This window comes from Cyanistes caeruleus, chromosome 2 (assembly GCF_971803275.1).
Source record: "Cyanistes caeruleus chromosome 2, bCyaCae1.hap1.1, whole genome shotgun sequence".
NCBI classification, from domain to species: domain Eukaryota; kingdom Metazoa; phylum Chordata; class Aves; order Passeriformes; family Paridae; genus Cyanistes; species Cyanistes caeruleus.
Genome location: NC_141702.1, coordinates 95,916,904 through 95,936,966, shown reverse-complemented (window position 1 = coordinate 95,936,966; position 20,063 = coordinate 95,916,904). Strand labels below are relative to the sequence as shown.

The 20,063-nt window shown below is 35.8% G+C and overlaps 1 protein-coding gene across 2 annotated transcripts in view; it reads right to left on the bottom strand.

The window, feature by feature from the left end:
- HAAO (3-hydroxyanthranilate 3,4-dioxygenase) overlaps nucleotides 1-20,063 on the bottom strand; it is a 34,786-nt gene that overhangs the window by 3,783 nt on the left and 10,940 nt on the right. The window contains exons 3-7 of one of the 2 annotated variants that reach the window (XM_023922769.2): nucleotides 17,362-17,445; nucleotides 15,647-15,753; nucleotides 12,776-12,865; nucleotides 12,022-12,065; nucleotides 505-650 (exon numbers count right to left, since the gene is read on the bottom strand). In XM_023922769.2, coding sequence (XP_023778537.1) covers nucleotides 505-650; nucleotides 12,022-12,065; nucleotides 12,776-12,865; nucleotides 15,647-15,753; nucleotides 17,362-17,445 — 471 coding nt within the window. The remainder of the gene's footprint in view (nucleotides 1-504; nucleotides 651-12,021; nucleotides 12,066-12,775; nucleotides 12,866-15,646; nucleotides 15,754-17,361; nucleotides 17,446-20,063) is intronic. The other variant, XM_086878451.1, reaches the window with a different exon arrangement.

Genomic DNA, 20,063 nt, shown 5'->3' with positions numbered 1-20,063 from the left:
ACTGTGTTTGACTAAACAGTGAAGTGGAATGTTTTAGGGCAGCTCAGGCTCTCTGGTTGTTGTCCAGTTTTCCTTGTTTCCACTTTATGTAGATGGAGGGGGAGGAAAAAAAAAAGTGTGTTTACACACTGAGATTAGACCTGGACCACAAATGCTGCTCAAAGACATAAAGAAGCTGAACATACTTGAGGAGTATTTGCATCATGCTGGTGCTTCTGATTTGGGAAATATGGGGAGAGGGACAGGGGAATGAAGGACCTGTTTTAATCCCAAAGTAAATGAACAGAAATAAAGTTCAGGTTAATTCTGTAAATAGAAGTAATGAGCTAGAAAGTCCCTGCCCTAAACTAATCCAATCTATGGACCAAAGATAGGTACTTCTGTAAGGGTGCATAACCTGGTCTGCTGACTATATATTGCTCCAAAATTCACTCATTCTGAACAGTAGGCAACAATTATTCATACTTCTAAAAATATCTTTTATGAGAAATTATACGCCGTTACCTCTGTTTCAAAGTTATCTCCAAACATACTCAAGGATTTCTTTTGTTTTATTTCACCACGATGATCATTTAACCAGCTTGAGAAGGAAAATGGCTCCATAACAGAAGTGGAATTCAGTGGGAAAGGTGTTTCTTTCAGGAGTTCATCTGTAAGCAAGGCAGAGGGTTATCAGTGGTACTTGCCCCCCTTTGTTTTTGCAAACATTTTAATTGAGGGATCAATTTACAGACATTGCCTAGTCAAAAGTCAGTTTTAACAGTAAGAAGCAGTGCTATGGTCAATATCAGGACTTTCTGAGATTTCAAGATGCATGTTATTTATGTGTCTTTATGGAGTGACTTCAAAGATGTTGTCAGAACTGTGTATTCAAACAGTATGCAATACACTACCTAGTTCTTCCTGGCATAGTCCTCATTGTCTTTCAGACTAGCTTTTGCACTGGTAAAATATGATGTATCATCTCTGAGCCTTTGCTCATATCATATCATATCATATCATATCATATCCCTCTAAAAGTGGACTTGGGCATTTAGAATAAGCTTATTCTACACTTTTAAAAAAAAGAAAGCTTTATGTTTTATAGAAAGCTTTTATGTTTCTTCTCCCCTATGTGTCCCCTGATTTTAAATACAATAGCCACAGTAAACCAAACAGATTAGTACAGCCTAAAATTTAAGACAATGTAATTTTTGTGGTGTTCTTGGAGCTGTATCAGGATTTCATTTCCAGTTATTTGTTTTCCTAAGTGATTTGATATAAAATAGCTGGAGGACTAATTGCAGTATCAGTATAGCTGGCAAAATTCAAGCCTCATGCTGCATGTTGCTGGTATATGAAATGAGCTTTAGTTACTTACCAGCTCACAGTGAAGTGCAGAGACAGAGAAATTGCCTTGGTGATTCTAAGCAGTTTTTTCTGAGATGCCATGGGGGAACACCCATTGGGTAATTTCAAGCAGTAAGGCCAACCAGTTGCTGGAAAAACTCCCTGGATGGTTTGCTCCCAAATGTATTGTGGTAATAAACTCGCAGCCAAATCTTAGTCTTGGTGCTAGTAATAGAACAGCTCCTTTTTAAGTGTTAGTATCAGTGTATTCATTATGGACTATTCTTTTGGTTCTGTTCCACTGCTGAATTTCACTGCTCTGCAGTGTTTTGAATGTATCATTTCAGCTTTTCATTAAGGACCATTTTGTACACAGACTTTGAACAATATCTGAGAGGGTCAGTGCATGCAAAGGATAGATAGCATGTACTAAAGATGCTGTTGCCACTCGTGGGATCCCAGTAAGCACTTAAACCCATCTCCAGATAATCTGAGTCTGATCCTACCCCTTCTGTTGAGGAGACAAAATTTTGCTATTCAAATTTCTTCTCCATTATATTGGGAGGTTTGACCTGATAACCCACTGTGGTCCCTTCCAACCTCACCCATCCTGTGATTTTGAGATATTAAAATAATTATATTTTTAAAAATAATTTCTTTTGGCAATGCCTCTTACAGGAAATTCTGAAAGTAATCTGAAGAAAATCTGCAGCAAAACAATAATTTTTTTTTGAAAGCTTTTTTTCAGCTTTCTTTTTTTAAAAAAAAAGCTTCCCACTTTTACATTATTTAACTCAAATATTTAAAACCACTTTTACTTAATAGCAAACTCCTCTAGAGAAACTAAGCAGCACCAAAGGGGGAAAAAAAAAAGTCTTTACATTAGATTTATTTTGTTCTGAACTTGTTAACAAGATCTGGTCTTGTACATTTTACATTTTATTGTCTGGTAACACTAAAATGCAATGTTAAGGTATTTGGTGATTTAGTTTTGATGCTTCATTTTTCTCACTGCAATATGACTGGTTGGGGTTTTTTTCCTTAATTTTCACAGGTTCATCAAACATCCCTTGGAGGTAATTAGGAACACATACACACTTTGTCCTTAAATTATGGATATGTGCAAATGAGGTTGCAGCAGAAAATTGCTTTCTTGACTAGGGACTGATATAAAACAAAGGCCTAAAATATTATTGTATGTGTTCACACAAAGCAAAGGAGGAAAAAAAGGAAAATTTATCAGAAATTTTATGAGAACGTACTCAGTGCAACGGGTGTTCCAAAAGATGTTAAAATATTTTGTTCTATTAATAGCTGAAATCTTTACCAGTTGTTTTTGTTTTATGTTTTTTTTTCAGAATAAAACACATCATTTGAAATCAGAAAAAGTTTCTTGTAGCTTTAAAACACAAGAAAGTTACCCACTGATAGAGCTTTCTACTAAAATACATGTCCTAGCTGAGAGAGAGATGAGGGTTTTTGGTGGTGGGCTGTTTGTTTGTTTGTTTGCTTTTAAAAAAACAAAAAGCGTATGGAACCTGGTAGGATAAGAGACAAATATTGAGATATCAATACGTACTGAAATTCTGTGAGTATCCTGCTCAACTTGGGGAATATTTCTTCTCTACAGTTTAAGAATCCCAGCATCAAGCTGACAAGTTCAGATTTTATATGCTGGAGAATGAATAGAAAAAATCCAAGTCTCAAGGATGGGCACTGTGTGTTTTAGGCAAGGAGAACTATGAACGTTCCCCATGAGCTGCAAGGAATTTGGGGTAAAAAAGAAAGCCCAAGTACTTGTTTGTATTTTGATCAAGGAGCAACACAAATCTAACAATAAGAAGTCTAAGTTTGTAGTTTAACATCTGTCTCTTATTCTCCATAATTTTGCTATTTTCCTCTTTCTGCTGATTTCTGACTCCAGATGCCCTGATCAACTGGGACAGCACACATGGGACAAAAGCACAGAGTGGCTGTGACTACTCAGCCCCAGTGTAAAGTGTAATACATCCTGTATTATAATATTGTAATACAGTGCATTCACTGTGGTGCACTGTCCCTTCCTGCTTTGATAAACAGCCACTATCTAACAGTTTCATTTACTTTCAAGTAAAGGTGGACTTTTCTTTATTTAGACTTTAAGTTCCTCAGTGTAAGAGTTGGGGTTTTTTTTGACACTTGTCTTATCAGCAGGCCTTAGCCTGTGGTGAGGTTTTGGCTTAATATTGCTTTTGATGTTAATGGCACAAGTGCCATTAACATCCGTGGCAGCATAATGGCCTTTGAAAACTGTGCCTGCATGGAATTAACCTTTTAGTGTGACCCAGTACAGCGATTTGATTATCTGTTACTGCAGAATAAATGAGAGAGCACTGTGGTGATGAGGTACATGACAGATGTGTGACATTATCAGTAGACTACTTGACTGAGTCCTTATTTAACCCTGGTGCTGATCCCTTGCATAATGCTAAGAGCTGTAGGTGTCCTAATGCTTGTGAGCTTGAACTAACGAGCTACAATGAAGAGGATCCAATCTCTTGCAGTTCCACACATATTGGAGTTGAAGCCTGGTGCTTCTAAAGGAACAGAGTATTTCTAATCAGGCTAATGGCTTATATTTAGATATTGTTGCATATATTTCTGTTTAATATGTACATTTGCTTTCAACAGTATCTGAGGAAGTGCAAGCCTGTGTTTCTGGAGTTCTGTTCTAGCAATACTGTGAGACAAGGAGACGACATGTTTAATGATGGTAAAGGTAAAAAATATGCCAGCAAAATGCAAGAAAATGGCACTTCTAAGCTAGTCAGCTAATAGTCTTGTTTAGGTTTTTCCAAGTAATATAACACTAAGTGGAACATCAAATCTAATATTTTCTTACATTTTCAGACATCCATTTAAAGGTTCAATACTAATATCCAGTCCTGCAGATCATTACTATTAAAAATTTATATCACAGCAATCTGTTCTTTATGGTATTACAGATTTTTTCAAGTTCTAATTACAATGTGATGATATCATGTTAAGCCGAAAAATACGTTGTGTTTACTGAATGAGTTTGTAAATATTTTAAAAAGGAAATTACAGGTTTTAGAGGAAGTTGACTTCAGTTAAAAAATACTGAACTGTACTGAGACTTAGAATATTAAACTGGAGAGAACAGCTTGTGAGAAAAGAGCAAGTTGAATGTACAGGTGTAGTTACAGCCTCAACAGAGACCATCTAAAGAAGAGTTTGAGCTTGCTGGGAGTACTGTGCTTCTGATGCAATAAAGACAATAGGCAAAGAAGATTGACCCTGACCTACCAGGTATATGTGGCTGTATTTGCTTAATCCACATGTTACATGGAAGTCCCACCTTCCCTTCCCTGGTGATTCCCCTAAGCTTTTTTTCAAGAAATCAAACCATCTCATTCTCTTGAGCCCTACTATCCCCAAGCTATTCCCATAGCTCTTGTTTCTTCAAGATTTGTTCAAAGAAAAAGAGCAATAAAGCACTAGAAATATACCAAAATAAGGTTAACTGATTGCATGTTTGCTTTATGAAAAAGGATGTCTTTCAGTGATGTGTCACCCTTCACTTGTAGACAGCACATTCAAGATGGAACAAGGTTCAAATCTTTAAATCCCCATATAATTTTACTTACTATCCCATCATCCTGAGCTTCTGTGCTGCTTCAGAAACAGTCTGTCCTACATGCTGTGGCCCCATCTCCACGCAAGGATTTGACACAGTCCATTACAAATGGTGTCTCCCTCTATAACAGTAGAAGACATCATTCAAAGTGGAGTGATTCAATCCTCTTTTTTTTTTTTTTTTCATCCTTTAACTGATTGTGAAATGGTCCAGACAAGGGATAAAGAGCTCCTGAATTATTTTAAAATTATTTATTAATTTATTTCTGTACACTTTTTAATCATAATTTCCATGTCTTCAATACTATATCATAATTAATAATTCCAATGATAGAGTTTTGCAGCATTTCAAATTTAATTGCCAATGCCAGCAATAAAACATTCCCTAGGATGTTCTTCCCATATGTGCCTACCTAAATTCAAAGAAAAAGTCTGTTTTATTCTCCAAGTGAACAGAAATAACAGTCAATGAGACTAGTGGGATTTTAATACCTCTGCAAATAAAACTGATAAAATGAAGGATATAATTTCAGGCATCTGTGTTTGAAAGAACAACTAGTTAGCCCAGTCCATATAAAAATCCAGAGCGAAAGCACTGAGAATGAGTGATTACTTTGAGGGCTGTTGTTTCATTTCCCTATTTTGGAATATAGATGCAGAAGCATTTAGTTGAAAATACAGCACCCACTTTGTGCAATCATACATTTCCCTGTGCAACTGTATTTTTTTTTTGTAGCATGCCCTGAGAATTGTCATGACTGTTAATTTATGACTTGTCCATGTAATTATTTCTATGCACATTTTTCTTTGTGTCATTAAATCTCTGCTCGAAACTGAACAACCTTTTTTTTTTTTCCTAATTGAAACCAAGAAGTTTGATGAGGAAAACTTTGAAAAATATTTTTGCAATTAAATACAGCTTTTTCAAAAGGAGATATCATCAGCCAGAAGGAAAGGAATAAATTAAACCAAAAAAGTCACTATTTGGGGCATAATTATTTTTAAAGGTTTTTCAACACCTAGCTAGCTTATTTTAATTAATAATGAAAAACTGTATTGAGAAATGCAGTGCACTTCTCCAATCCCAAAATAAAGAATCTTAATTCTGTTTCTGAATCTGCCTTTTATAACTTGGGACATTTCATTAATCCTCTTTGTATGTAGCTTCAGTTTCCATAGAATAAGAATAGGATATTTCATTATAACAAAAGTTGAGACCCTGCTCTATTGGTGAGACAAAGATTTTTAGAGCATATGTGAGTTATTACCACTAAATAGCCTTAGAAACACTAGTGAAAATGTCAGATGAACTCCATTAGTGAGTTTTCAGTTTCAGATGTTGCTGTCTGGGGAGCATTTAAGAGTGTAAGGAAGAAAGAAGCTACTTTATTAGAGAGGACATACCTGCTGTGAAACTGCTGAGCTTTATAACTCTTAAATATTTCTTATTTTTTTTCACAGAAGTCTGAACAGAAAGGAAAACAACTCTATAGGGCATTTCTTCCTATTTCCCTGATAGGTTTATTATGTACATTATGCACTAGGTATATATAGGTCACTAGTGGCTTGGTTCATATGGTGAAGCATTAGGAGAGTTCCCAGAGCCTACAGTTTGTGTTTTGCCCCTCTATGAGGAGACTCACTTGAGAATACTGTGGGAGAAGCAGATTTCTCCCTGAAGACTTTCTTATGCTGTCTTCAGCAGCTCTGGGAGCCTGATGAACCTTTTGGCTCCAGAGAATGTGCAGCCTGCAGTCCTGGGTCTTGGATGATACATTGTAGTTTGGAATCAAAAAAACTCTGTGGAAGTTTGCATATGGAAAATTATAGCAACTCTACTCTAGACATTGTAATCCTACTTTATTTCTGCATTAAATATTGCTGACTTATGTTGGTCTGCCTGAGTAATTAATTTTCATTATGAGCTCTTTACTCATTAGGGCTTGGTGTAAAGTAGAAAGCATTTAAATATGAGAGGAGGGGAAATAGAGGAAAGCAGTGAGAGGTAACATGTTTATAAGAACTGAAGGATTATATTATATGGCTCTATCCCCTTCTTCCATCTACATATCCTTTGCAGTTTAGGTGCTGTTTCAGGAGAGATATAAACATGACTTGGAAGTTATTTAAAGGTCCTACATATGACAGACTAAAGTGGAGTTTATATGGTCATTGTCAGAAGAGAGCAATGAGGATGATACAGAAGATTCACATTGTTGATAAAAGTTACAGAGATGGTGTTGTGGGGAGCTGTACCATTTTGATGGGTCTGGAGAGTTTAAAATTATTAAGTCTCTGTATTAGTCCTTAATTGGATAGTCCTTAATAGCTAAATGCTCATATACTGTTGTGGTTTTTTTTTTAAATACAAGTACTCAGAGCATAAAGAAGTGCCATGTTATAGAAGAGAAGGAATAATCCATTTAGGTGTGTTGGAAGTCCTTCAAGATGAGAGGAAGGAGAATCAAAAAAGTCAATTTTCTAAACAGATACATAGCAAATAAAACTTACATTCAAAATTAGCATTCTTATTTGAAAAGAAACCCACAGAGACAGTATCTTCAGAATTATTTCAATGTACTTAAAACAGAAAGGCACAAATAGTTACAGTTATTTTAAGTTCAAAAGTATGGCCTTGTATTTGCCCTAATGCAAATGCAGACAGAAGTTTTTCCTCCATGTTTTTAGTTTTCTGAAGTAGTTTTACTTGAATTAACATTGCTCACTAGCCAGTTAACTGAAAAGAAGAAAAAAATAGAAGAATAAAAATCTGCTTGTTTTTATATATCAGTGCAATGACACTGAGCAGCAAATACTGTCTATGGAAGCTCACTGGATTAGCTATAGAGGATGACCATACAGAAGCTGATTTTTATAGTGCTGAGCTTATCCCTATAACTTCTTTAATAGCACTGCTGAGACCACAAAACATTTACAAAGCATGCCCTAGGCTTTATGGTAACCCCTACACCACTGACAGAAGAAATTACTTAATTTTTTGTGCTCATTCAATTCCTTAGGTTTTGTTTGCTCTGAATCACAAACATAAAACTGCACTGTATTCTAACTATGCTAACTATATTCTTAATCTAGACTGTAAATCATCCTAGATACACTGAAAAATCAATGAAAATTTTCCTAGTGAAAGCACTACGGGACTGGATTTTCTATTAAATATCTGTATGTTCACTCACAATAAACCTTGTTTGGGAAATTAAATTTCATTGATAATAAGAAGTAGATTAGTTCGGATAAACAAAAACCTGACATTCTACATACAACACTAATGTTCATGAGGTTCATTTCAAACACACCTAACTAAGGAAAAAAATTCTTGCAGTTTTTTTCCCATCAAATTACTCTTAAAAAAATCTGAATTATTTCAGGCATGGCAGGAAAAGCTTTTGAGCTTCTGGTTACTTCTGCAAAGAATATTTAGCCATCACTGTTTATCAGAACTGAGATTTCTCTGTCTGAACTGTCGCTTGTCCTCTTGACTAGAGAAGTGGGATGAAATAGATAGATTAGGATAATCTTGCTCTCAGGCTGATTCAGCTGAAGTAGAAAGTGTTGTTTTGATAACTATGATTCCTTGTGTCAAAAAATACAAAAAGTAACCCAAACCAACCCATCTTGAGCATTTCTTGCATAGCCTATATTCTAAATACACTCTTTTTGATAAAAAACAAGAGATTATTCTCAGACTTTATTTCTGCACATGGAAACAAAAGAGTCCAGTAATAAAATACAAAACATTTCCAGAGATGATGCCTCAAGTAAGGATTGGATACAATATGTATTTGTGATTATGCTTTTCCTGGTGGTATTTGAGTCCCTCTTCTGCTGTGTCTTCATATATTCTGATTGCCCTACTTTCAGAGGGACTTTCCCTGCTATTGGCTAAGCCAGAAACCACAAACAAATCAATAAAAGGTCTGGATTTAAGTTTTTTTTTTGTTTGTTTGTTTGTTTGTAGTTTTGTTTTGTTGTTGTTGTTTTTGTTTGTTTATTTATAGGGGTTTTTTTGTATCTTTGTTTGGGTTTGGTGGTTTTTTTATGTGGTGTTTTTTCTAAAGCCATCGGCGCTTGATTGATTCCATTTACAGCCTTCCTCTATGAGTGAGCTGCAATCAAGGATTTCTTTGAAGATGTTTTTCCTCAATTTTATTTCATTTCTCTCTAGGAAGGTAAGGTACTAGTTCAGGCTTATGTAGAGAGGAACCTGAGAGTGCTTCAGCTGGCACTTTTAAATTGAGGTTATTCTGGATTTTCAGAAGAGAAACTAGGAAAAAAAAAAAAGGCTGAAACTCCATCCTCTGCATAAGCCAGCTCAAACAGTGCTGAGGTATGTATTGAGAGAAACATCATGGCTACTGGTGGTAGCTTGTTGTATGTTATAAATGTCATGCTGATTGTGGAACTCTACTTCTTAAAAGAAAAAAAAAATAAAAGAAAGAAAAGAGAGCTGCTGAGGGAATAAATCTGAAGCATTATTTTTATATCAGCTGGGTATGCCTTCAGAGTAAACATATTACCAGCTTACTTCTATCTCAGTTAAACTGATAGGTTTTTTTTTTATCACTGTCAGTCTCATTGACAATTACAGGAGCTATAAACTAAAACCTTTGTAACTAAAAATATGGGGTATTTTCCTCATACATAAGCTATCACTGAGACGTTGGGCTAGCTACTGTGCACAAAACCTGAAAATTGGAAAAAGGGAGCTGTTTCCCAGGCTGAAAACTTGCCAGGCAAATTGCAAGAAAAAAGCTTCTGTACTGGATTTATCAATAACAGTTTCTCAGAATTACTTGTTTAAAAACAAGGTGTCAGGCTATATTGTAGTTTCTGACTGATTGTCAGGTTTGTTCTTTAGCTCTAATCTTGTGCAAAATATTAAAAATATAAATTTTTTATGTTATTTTGTTTCTGCCCTGATATTATTAATTTGTTACTGACATTAAAACTCCTAGCCTGGTGAGGGATGCTTATTGGAAACCACTGTACTGAACAAGGATTCTATGTGTGATACGGTATTTTTTTTATTACAGCAACATCTAGAGGCTTCATCTGAAATTTTATTTCCTCTGCTAAAAACTGTATGAACACACAGTAAGGCAGTGCCTGTGCTACCTAGCCCTCACACATTCCATGCAAAAAAAAGCCCCAAACAAACCAAACCACCAACACCCAAACAGGTGACATGCTCAGACTAAAACAGATTTTGATAGTGCATAGAAATCAAAGTAAGATCTTGGAGACCACCCCATTTTATTTATAAGAAACATGGAGCCTTTCCCTGAGAATCACATTCCCCAGTCAGACAAAGAACCAATACCTCAAGCTGGTTCAGCAGGAAAGTTTTCAGGCAGAGTTTCTGACTGCTTTACCATTTTCTAATTGCAAGGGCTTTAAGGTTGCTATCCCATACAGAAGACTTTTCTCTTAACTTCACATTGGTGACAATGTTTTAGTTAACTATTTTTAAGAGCTTTGATGTTCATGCAAAAAAAAAGCTTAACCCAATTTTAGGATTTGAGTAAGAGCTTTGTTCTGTTATTGACTGAGATGTCAGACAGTGACTTTTTTTTATGGTGACTATCAAAGTGAGAAATTGGATAGATGTGGAAATAACGTTCCACTGGAACTTATGTCTCTCTTAGAGTAATCCATAACAATAATCTTAAAATATTTAGGAATAGATGTGGAGATTAAGGACAGCTGGTTCCAAAAACCTTTTAGAGAGGGGAAACTAAAATTTCTCTTGTGACAAGAGCTATGCAATTCAGGTTCTGAGTGTGACTGGGGCATGACATTCAAGTTGGTCATTACATCAAGCGTAGCAGAGCTGGGTGCAGTGTACCTGAGCCATAAATACATTTCTTGGTGCAGGAAGTCTCTCCGTTGCCAGCACAGATGAGACAGCAGAGAGATTTGAAAGAACAAACCTAGCTGAGCAGCGGGATTGACTGAAAAGGTTGGTGTTTGGCTAGCTGGTGCAGGAACTTTCCAGAAAGGAATCTCAGGCTGTCCTGGAGATTACACAGGAAGTTTCTGCTCTTATGATGATTTTCCATGTGTCAGTTAAGAACTTGGTAGTGTCATGGAGACTTTCCAGGTAGTTCTTGCAGCAGGACAGATCAGGTTGTACCTAAATAAAGCACTTCCAAATAGTCTATGGAGCCTGATCCTGCAGGTGCAGAAATGGTTGTATAGTGTGGTCTTTTGTACATCGTTAAGATGTAAGGGTGGTGTTTTGGGCATAGTTTATGTTAATTAATAGTAATGGATCATGCACATGCTGGGTGCTCATGTAAAGCTGTGGGCCAGCAGGACTGTAAGATTTCAGCAAAACAATTTCCCACTGCAGGTGCTGTTGCAATATCCTTGCAATTGAGGCTTTTGTTGCCATGCAGAAGGCAAGCATCATGTTTGAGAGATCTGGATCCTAAAGCCAAAACTAATAATTTTGCTTTCTAGAAGTCACTTTCTCTGTTCTATGTCTCTTTACAATAAATTCAAATGGAGTTACTACTGGAGTATCTGTTCCAGTGTGGAATTTGCAATCACTATCCACAACAGAGACAAAATAAAAAATGTGGCAAGACAGCGTGGAAATAAAATGTTAAACAGACTCTACAGGAACCAAAATCATCTGGCTTAATCTAGATTTCCCAAGAATAGATCACAGAATATAGTTATAAGTAAAGGAGTACAAGTAGGTATAAAATGTATTAATTTTAATTGCAAAAATCTCATTATGGGCTGTCAGAAGTGAAATTTTGTTAGTATAAGACTTGAAAGGCACGGAAGGATAGAGATACTAGTGTTTCAAACTAGTATAGTTACCTGATAGGTGGTTATGATGGCATCACATGACCAAACAAGATGCTGTTGGTAATCAAATATATGGAATTTCCTTGCAGTAATGAAAAGAATTCCCAAAGTAACTTTAATTTACACAACCAGAAGGAAAAACAAATATATCTTTTATGTGGTGAGAATCATTGCTCTTCTATCAGTAATTTTTCTAATTCTGAAATTAATTTGCGTTACCTGGGTTTGGTTTTCCAGTTTTATATTGCCTTGAATTGAAAAACCTGGAATAATGAACATTTAAACAGAAGTAAAAAAGTTATGTTCTGTAGGTTAACAAAGACTAGGCAGTAATACTGACCAGTAAGTTTTGTGCTGATAATGGATATGCCAAATCCTGTCTACTATCACATTTATTATGCAAGACTATAACTATTTTACAGACAGAGGATTTGTCTGAAAGTCCTATAAGATGAATGTGACTAAACAGCTCCCTTGTTCAACTGCAGTAACCATTTAATAAACTGATTGATTAATGACATTCACATGTTTCCTAGAAAGTAGCTCTCTACCAAATTTGCCACAATCCTAATCATGCATAAATAATATCAATTAAAAGTACTTACATTAAAGCAGGAGTGAAAGAAGCCTTAAAGCAGTTTAGTGCTTTACTTTGATAATCTAATATTAATCAGTGTTAATTTTTCACTTAATTCTTTTTGCACTTAGAAGCAGTGTGCTGCAAAGTTTACTGGTTCGAAGAAGTGTGCTCCAGATGGATGTGTGAAATATTTGATTTCTCATTTTTTTAAAACCTGATTTGATAAATTTGGGGCATGCAAGACATGATTAAAAATTTATAGAGCGGCAATTAACTTTTTAGAAGTCTATGCAAATGCAGCATAATTAGCAAATTAATGACATAAGACACAGATTGACAAAGATCTACAATATGATTTCAATTTTTTTTAAATTTACAAAGGAAAAAGCTTACTCTTGAATTATTGGTATAAGTTGAGTGCCAAGATCTTCACAGTGAAACCATTTTTCAAAGAGGACATTAGTTGATTCTCCAACATAATATCTGATAAAGTAAACACATTAGTCAATCCTTTTATTAACTAACTGATCAGGCAGTTTCAGTCTTTTGAAGAAAACAGCTACTAGATTTGTGTAAGAGCAACTTATTGTCAAGCCCGGTGTACTTCATTCTGAGGAATGGTTATCTGGGTAAGCTCTCTGTTTCCCTGGTTAGATGACTTGGTGGGTGAGACGTTCAAATTTCTGTGGAGTGACTTGTAGTTCTGTTGATCAATCACAAATAAATCACCAAATTCCTTCAGCAACCTTTCCCAGTTTCATCCTGGAAGTGATTGCTGCCATAATCTCTTGGGACCAATAACTTTCACCTTGAATGTAGTAGTGCAAAAAGACTGGACCCAAATTACCATTTCCAGTAATTGCTTCCCTCCATCTATGATATAAATACCCATACTTGATAGAATCAGCTTGTTTAATGCCCATGCATGGGCTGATAAGAAAACAAGGTGGCTTATGGACTTGTTTGTGAAAAATAGGTGGTTTTCAACTACACAGATTTGGGAAGTGTTTGAGTCACCCCTCTGAAAAGGAATTTAGTGCTTCACTTGTGTTAATTTTTTGTCTTAACAAATAAAGAAATAAATTTTGGTGAGGTCAGCAAGTCAAGGCTGCTGTATGGAATTGGTCTATGGAATGGCAAATACAGAATTTACACTCAGATTTTTGAAAGACTGCATGGACTGACAAGGAATGATGCTCCAGTCCTGTCACTCATATTGTCAATGTTTTTAAAAAGGTCCCACATGCCTTTAAGGTTAAAGTTACTGGAATGTGTACCTGAAGAGGAAAGCAAAACTTAAAACTGTAATTATCCTGTGCATATCTGTATGTTCATGTCTGTCTCATGTATCTATACACATATTTTTCGGAAATTTTCTAAGAGCTCCTCAAGTTTTGCAAAAAGAGAATACATTGAAGAGAGTAACAGTATCTATATCTCCAATATAAGAAAAGTTGGGATGCCAGCACAAATTCTGAACACAGAAAATCTACAGAGAAGGGAGATGCTAAAAATGTATCTTGCTTGGTACAAATAAAGTATCCAACAATATGACTAACATCAAAATTATTTGGTTTCATACTTATTTGGCATAGAATTAAGATTAGCTAGATCATTTCTCTCACAGCATAAGACATGTAATCATTACTTAGACTGGAACACTGGGGCAGGCTACTTATTCTTCGCTTGCGCAGTAATCAGCACACTGGGGGCTCTGATTTATCACTAAGGTTTGTAGACATGATAAATAATGGAACAGTAACACAGTATTAGACCTTGAGTCAGCATACTTCAAAGTGCATTATGATTTCCTCTTGTGAGTCTTTGCTGCAGGTGGCTGGTATTGAAAAAAGTATGAGAACATTAGAGGTTCTAGTTGTAAATTCCTCTCTCTCCCAGGAGCACATAGAGGGAACGTAGGTTCAAAAGCATGACAAGATTGTTCACTTCCAAAACTTCAAGTGTCTTTATTCACCACATCAGTGTGAAAACAAGGGCAATAAAAACCTCTGATTTATTTTCAGGCATCTGATTAGATATTTTGAATTGAGAATGTGCTAATTTCCACTCACAAGCTATAAGGTAGCTTTTAGTTTAGCTTCTCCACATGAGCATGCCTATATTGGAGTGCAAATCTCTAGATCAGCCTGGATCCCTAAAAAAGCATTCAGCATTTCCCTCTCTCATACCATTCACAGACTTCACATGGTAGGTTGTTTTATTTTACTTAAAGTTTACTTTACTATTTAAGTTTTTGGTGGTTTTTTTGCATTAATAATAAATATTTTAATCTAAATCACTGGCCAATTTTTTCTAGTTCAAAGTATCTTTTAAATAATGTAAGTCCACACAATCTACAGATCTGCAATGAAAGGATAAAAAGAGACAAGTGCATAGGTAAATAATACTTTAAATGAACTGGACTTGTTTTTAGCTTGGAATTTAATCATGTGGATTTCTTTTCTTGAATGGCCCCTTTCTTAGTTTCTTTCTGTAGCCTTTTTTCTTAGAATGAAAAATTATGTCTTTCTAGCTCTGCATACTTGCAGTCTTCTTGCTGTGACACTACCCATGCAATGGATTATATGAACAGCTATAAATTCTGCTTGGTCTGTCATCTCTGGTAAATACCAAGGCAGCGTTTCTAGCTTGGCTAATGTTATACTGTTGTGACTTTTCCTCTTAGACTTGTGAATTCTGTATGGACACAAGACAAAGATAAGTCCTGCTCCCTCTAGAATGCAAAGCAAACCCCTCACTTGCATGAAGATGTTTTTCTCAGAAGGCAACAAAACCTAGATAGAGGTGTGTACAATGTAGAAGGACTAGCGGTGAGAAAATTGACTTTTGTTTCCAGCTTCCCACACACTTGACAAGAAAGCAGCTCTTGATATTTTTGCTTTCAGTGCTTTCAGAGGAATTAATATTCTGCTTGCCAGAACTGATAAAAAAACCTTTTTCTTTGGGTTGTTAGAGAGCTCTGAGTTCTTTTTTAAAACTTAAGGCAATAACAGTAGGTAGTACATAAGTAAATTGCTGTAACCATAACATGTATTTAATAAATTTCAATATTGTTTAACTAAAGAAAATGCTAAATGACATCTCTGTTTACGTGTGTATAGATAAATAGATGTGTGGCTAGAATTAGCACAAAATTGCCAGGATGAATCTGATAAATTATCAGGAAATTAAAACACAGCATTGATATGAGAAATTAGTTTATATTTTGAATTCTAACAGATCAGTCAATAGTTTATACTTCACCTTAGCCCATCAATTTCTGTTTTTAATCTTTCCCTCTCAACCACAAGACCCACAGTGTTTTCGTATCGCTGAGGAGAATGAGGTATCCTGGCAGGTAGCAGGAACATCTGTTAAAAAAACCAGAAAGCATCAGTGTCAGGAAGTCTTTGTTTTTTGCATTGTTATTTTCCTGCCCCTCAACCAGCAAAATCTTCTTCTCCTTGCCCAACTTCTCCCCTACTTTTTGTTGATCCCATGTTGCTCCTCTGCAGCTGCACCCGCTGTGCTACTCACAGCCTGCAAAGAGTTTCCTGCTCTCTCTGTGAATGATGACATAGTGACTGCAATCAGCACTGCCTTGATGGCAGTCAAGTTCTCTCCTCCTGGTTTGATCATCATTGCTAGACACAACTGAAATGAAAATCTAACCAATTACTCCTCTGAAATTTATAAACTTACTGCATTTTCCGAGTAACTGAAATGGAAATGAAAAACTATTTTTTGTCAGCTCAATAAAATGCCTGAACTAATCAGCCACATGTATCCTCCCAACACAGTGAGCACCTTTGATTGCATGATGAGGAATGCTATTCTCTCCGGAAATAATTAACAAATATGAGGGGCTATTTACTCATGCAAGTGACAAAGTGAAAAGGCAACATCTGCTTAATTGAAGTCTATTTCTGAAGCCTGAGAATAAACCCTTTCCAAGCAGCTACCTGTGTAGCAAGTTGGTAAGCCTGTATTCTTCACCAGTACAGATGTTTTTGCTAAGGTTGGGTAGTCATTACAGTTTCTCTGTCTACAAAACACAGCTAATGACAGTGCTTCAGCAGTACTAGTGTCAGTCTTTCCACCAAGCATTGTGTGCTGCTTTTCATTAGTGCTTCTCTTACATGCCGAGATCTCAGCTGTGTGTGCTCCTTCAGTATGAAGTGTAATACCAGAACCTCATAGCTAGAAAACGTTGTTGTTTCATCATTGAAAAAGCTGCAATGCTTTCAAGGACATTAAGCTATTGGGTTTAAGACATCTTCCATTTTAAAGGCTGTCTCCACTAGACCTAATAATCCTTTCAAAAACTCAAGTGCAGCCCAAACTTGTGTCAATAACCACGAGTGGCAGTTGTTGTACATCTTACTCGTACTAACAGCCAGAATCTATTCATGCTCTCAGTAAAAACACTACAATCTATGCTTTAGCAACTGTACTACTATAAAGAAAAATTGGATACATTTTATTCATGAACGGCTCTCTTAAAGCTGTCCTACTGTGATAGTTGGAAAGACAAGCTGTGAGGACTAAAGAAGGCTGAATATATATGAATAATTTAAATTCCTCAGTCTAGGCAGTTTACTTTATGGTGTGTGTGTGTGGGAGAGTGGTGTGTACCTGGCAAGGTGTAAATAAAAGACTGATCCAACGGAATTCACACGGCATATCCCATGCAAGGCACGAGAACAAGAACTTCTCTCTGTAAGGTCTTGACTATCTAAGTACCCCAGATGTTCAGAGACATTTTTATCTATTATTGAAACAGTCAAATGTTGAACACAGTTTATTGTAGTTTCCTATTATTTACTTGAAATTTTCTATACTCCATTCAAGCTTATTTTTCTAATCAATCCTGATGCCACCTCTTGCACAGAAGGGATAAATTGGTTTCTAAATAACACATAAAGCATTCATTTAACATACTTAGGTACAACTATAACAGAAAAACAATCTTGTTTTACCTCCCCTTCTCGGATGACAACATCTTTTTGTTTCCCATTTTCAATTATCTTCAAACACATATCCCCTTGAACCTGGTAAAAAAGCTGAAGAAATAAGAAAGTAGCATTAAGGCAGGTACTCCAAAACATGCTGTACTTTATATCCTCTATATGAAGAATACATGTATAAATACATTCAATTTGCTGTTGCAAGTATTTTCAGATTTTTTCTGACAATAACAGGCTTCTAAAACCTGTTGATTTAAAAAGTGTTACAGAATATGTATTATTTCTATTATCTTACTAAGAATTAAAAATCTATCCAAGAGGTCTGTAACTGCATATAGATCTATCCTCTGGACCTCCTGGAATTCCACTGTCCTGGTTTTACCATTGGAATTACTTTTTGGAGGGCTCAACATTACTGTTCAAGCATAAAATAATTACATGATATAGAAAGCTTCATTTCAGATGCAGCAGGGTCTTTAATCAATCAGATTAAATGCCATTTCTCCAAATAAGCTCCAAATATGCACACACAATTTTTCTCCTGTAGGTTTTCAATTTTTTAATGGCACTTTCTCATTTGGGAATAATTGCTCATTTGGAAGCTGTTCTGCTTCACTTTTGTGGATACCCTCAAATCCAGAAACAGCTGCTGTTCTTCCCACTGTGTATGTAAAAGGTTTCCATTCAAAGTGTGTGTAAGAATAGAACCACTGAACCCAAAATTCTGTCTTTGGTGACATTTCCATGGCTGTTTTCAGATTCAGATTCAGATTCAGAAACCAGTTCTGCTTTGTGGGGGCTCTGAGGTGCTCAGGTTTTCATGTTTCATTACAGAACTGTGTTACAATCTGTAAGCAGATCTGTATCTTTGACCTGAAATAATGGGCACGTTCCCCCTCATTTTTACGTAGTGCAGAGCAATAATATTTCCAAAAGTCACTTCTGCCATCCTTTCCATGTTCTGTTTATCACATCTAGAAACCAGAGTGCTAGTGCAGCTATAGTTTGAAACATGATTCAAAGTTGGAACTATAGCTGAAAAAATCCCTTATTTATAAGGGATTTATTTGATTTATTCATCAAAATTAAAAATAAATAGGGGAAAGAAGAAACCACTGAAGCATGCAAACCCTGTGAACTGAACTCTTACCAACATTAGAAAAGCTTAATCAAGCTTTAATCAAGCAATAATCAGTATTATTTCTGAAAGAGTTTTGAAATATTAATATATGCCCCCTGGAACTGAAAAAAACACCTCTGTGAACATAAGAAAGAATAAATATGCTGCCAAGGGAACAAAACAATAGGGAAAACTTAAGATACACTGGAAAAAAGCTCATGCTGAGAGCTTTAACATGAGTGAAGAGTTCACCTTGTGCCAAGGACATGACAACAGATAAATTATAACTTTTTTCTACAAGGTCACGGTGCCAGGCTACTAATCATCGTTGCAGTCTATTTCCCTGTGTTCTTTTGCTCTGACTTTCTTTGGTATTTCCAAAGGGCAGCACACAATGCTACAGCCACCCTCCTTCCATTGGGAGCTCCCTGCATGACAGAGAGTGATCTCAGTGGGGAAATCACCTCTCCTTCAGTTCATAGAAGTTATCTAAGACCATATGATCTAGATGGATTGCCACACCAGCTGTGGGTCATATGGCACTGATAATGCTGAAACCTAAAGTATTTTGGAAATCTTGAGCTTTGGAGTGTTATTTCCCCTGCAGTTACTGGGGCATATTACTGCACATGCACAGGACATGTAGATGAGGGAAAGGAAAAGAGAGGCAGAGTTTATCCTGCTTCTGACATGAATCATGCAGCTGAGCAACCTTCCTGGAAATGAAAAGTTTGAGAGTGGATGTCAGCTATACAGCTCAGAGGTGAAGCATCACAGTCATAAGGAAAGATTATAAACAGTAAGTTATGAATTAAACAAATTGTTTTGCAGTAGGAGAGGAGGAATGACGAACACTACACATTGTCAATGACAGTGTTTTTCTGACTGAATTTAAATAGTACCTTTCACTGTAAATGATGATCTAGTCTTCAAAAGTTTTTTTCTTTTAAACTGCTTGAATGTTTCAGTCATCCATAAATCATTTGATGTAACTGTGATTAATACAAGTGGCAGCAATTACTGAATCTACTGCTTTGTTTATAATATAACCTGAACTTTCTATCAGGAAACTGTCAGCTATTTAATATCTCAGTGAGTTACAGGTCACATCCATTTCAGAGACCAGATTGGTAACATAGTACTGTCTTTGGAAACTTACTTTTTCTAAACACTGACTGACTTTTGCCTTTGGGGCAAATCTAACATTTTCCTAAGTCTCTCTGGGAAAAAGTATCAATGCCTGAGTTAGAAAATTTGAGTGTGTATGTATGTATATACACAAGTATATACACCTACATATATATATATATATATATATATATATATATACACATACCTATATACATATATATATACACACACACACGTGTATGTATATACATATATATATATACATATGTGTATACATATATATACAGATAGCCAATAGAATTCATACCACTTGAAAATATAAGCTTTTCCAGATGTATTATTCTTACTGGAATAATCTAGTATCCATTCCCCCCAGCAGTACTAAAAACTGAGGAAATATGCAACATTTCTGCTCTATTAGCATCTTATTAATGACAAGGCCTCTTGTTACATGAAATGTATA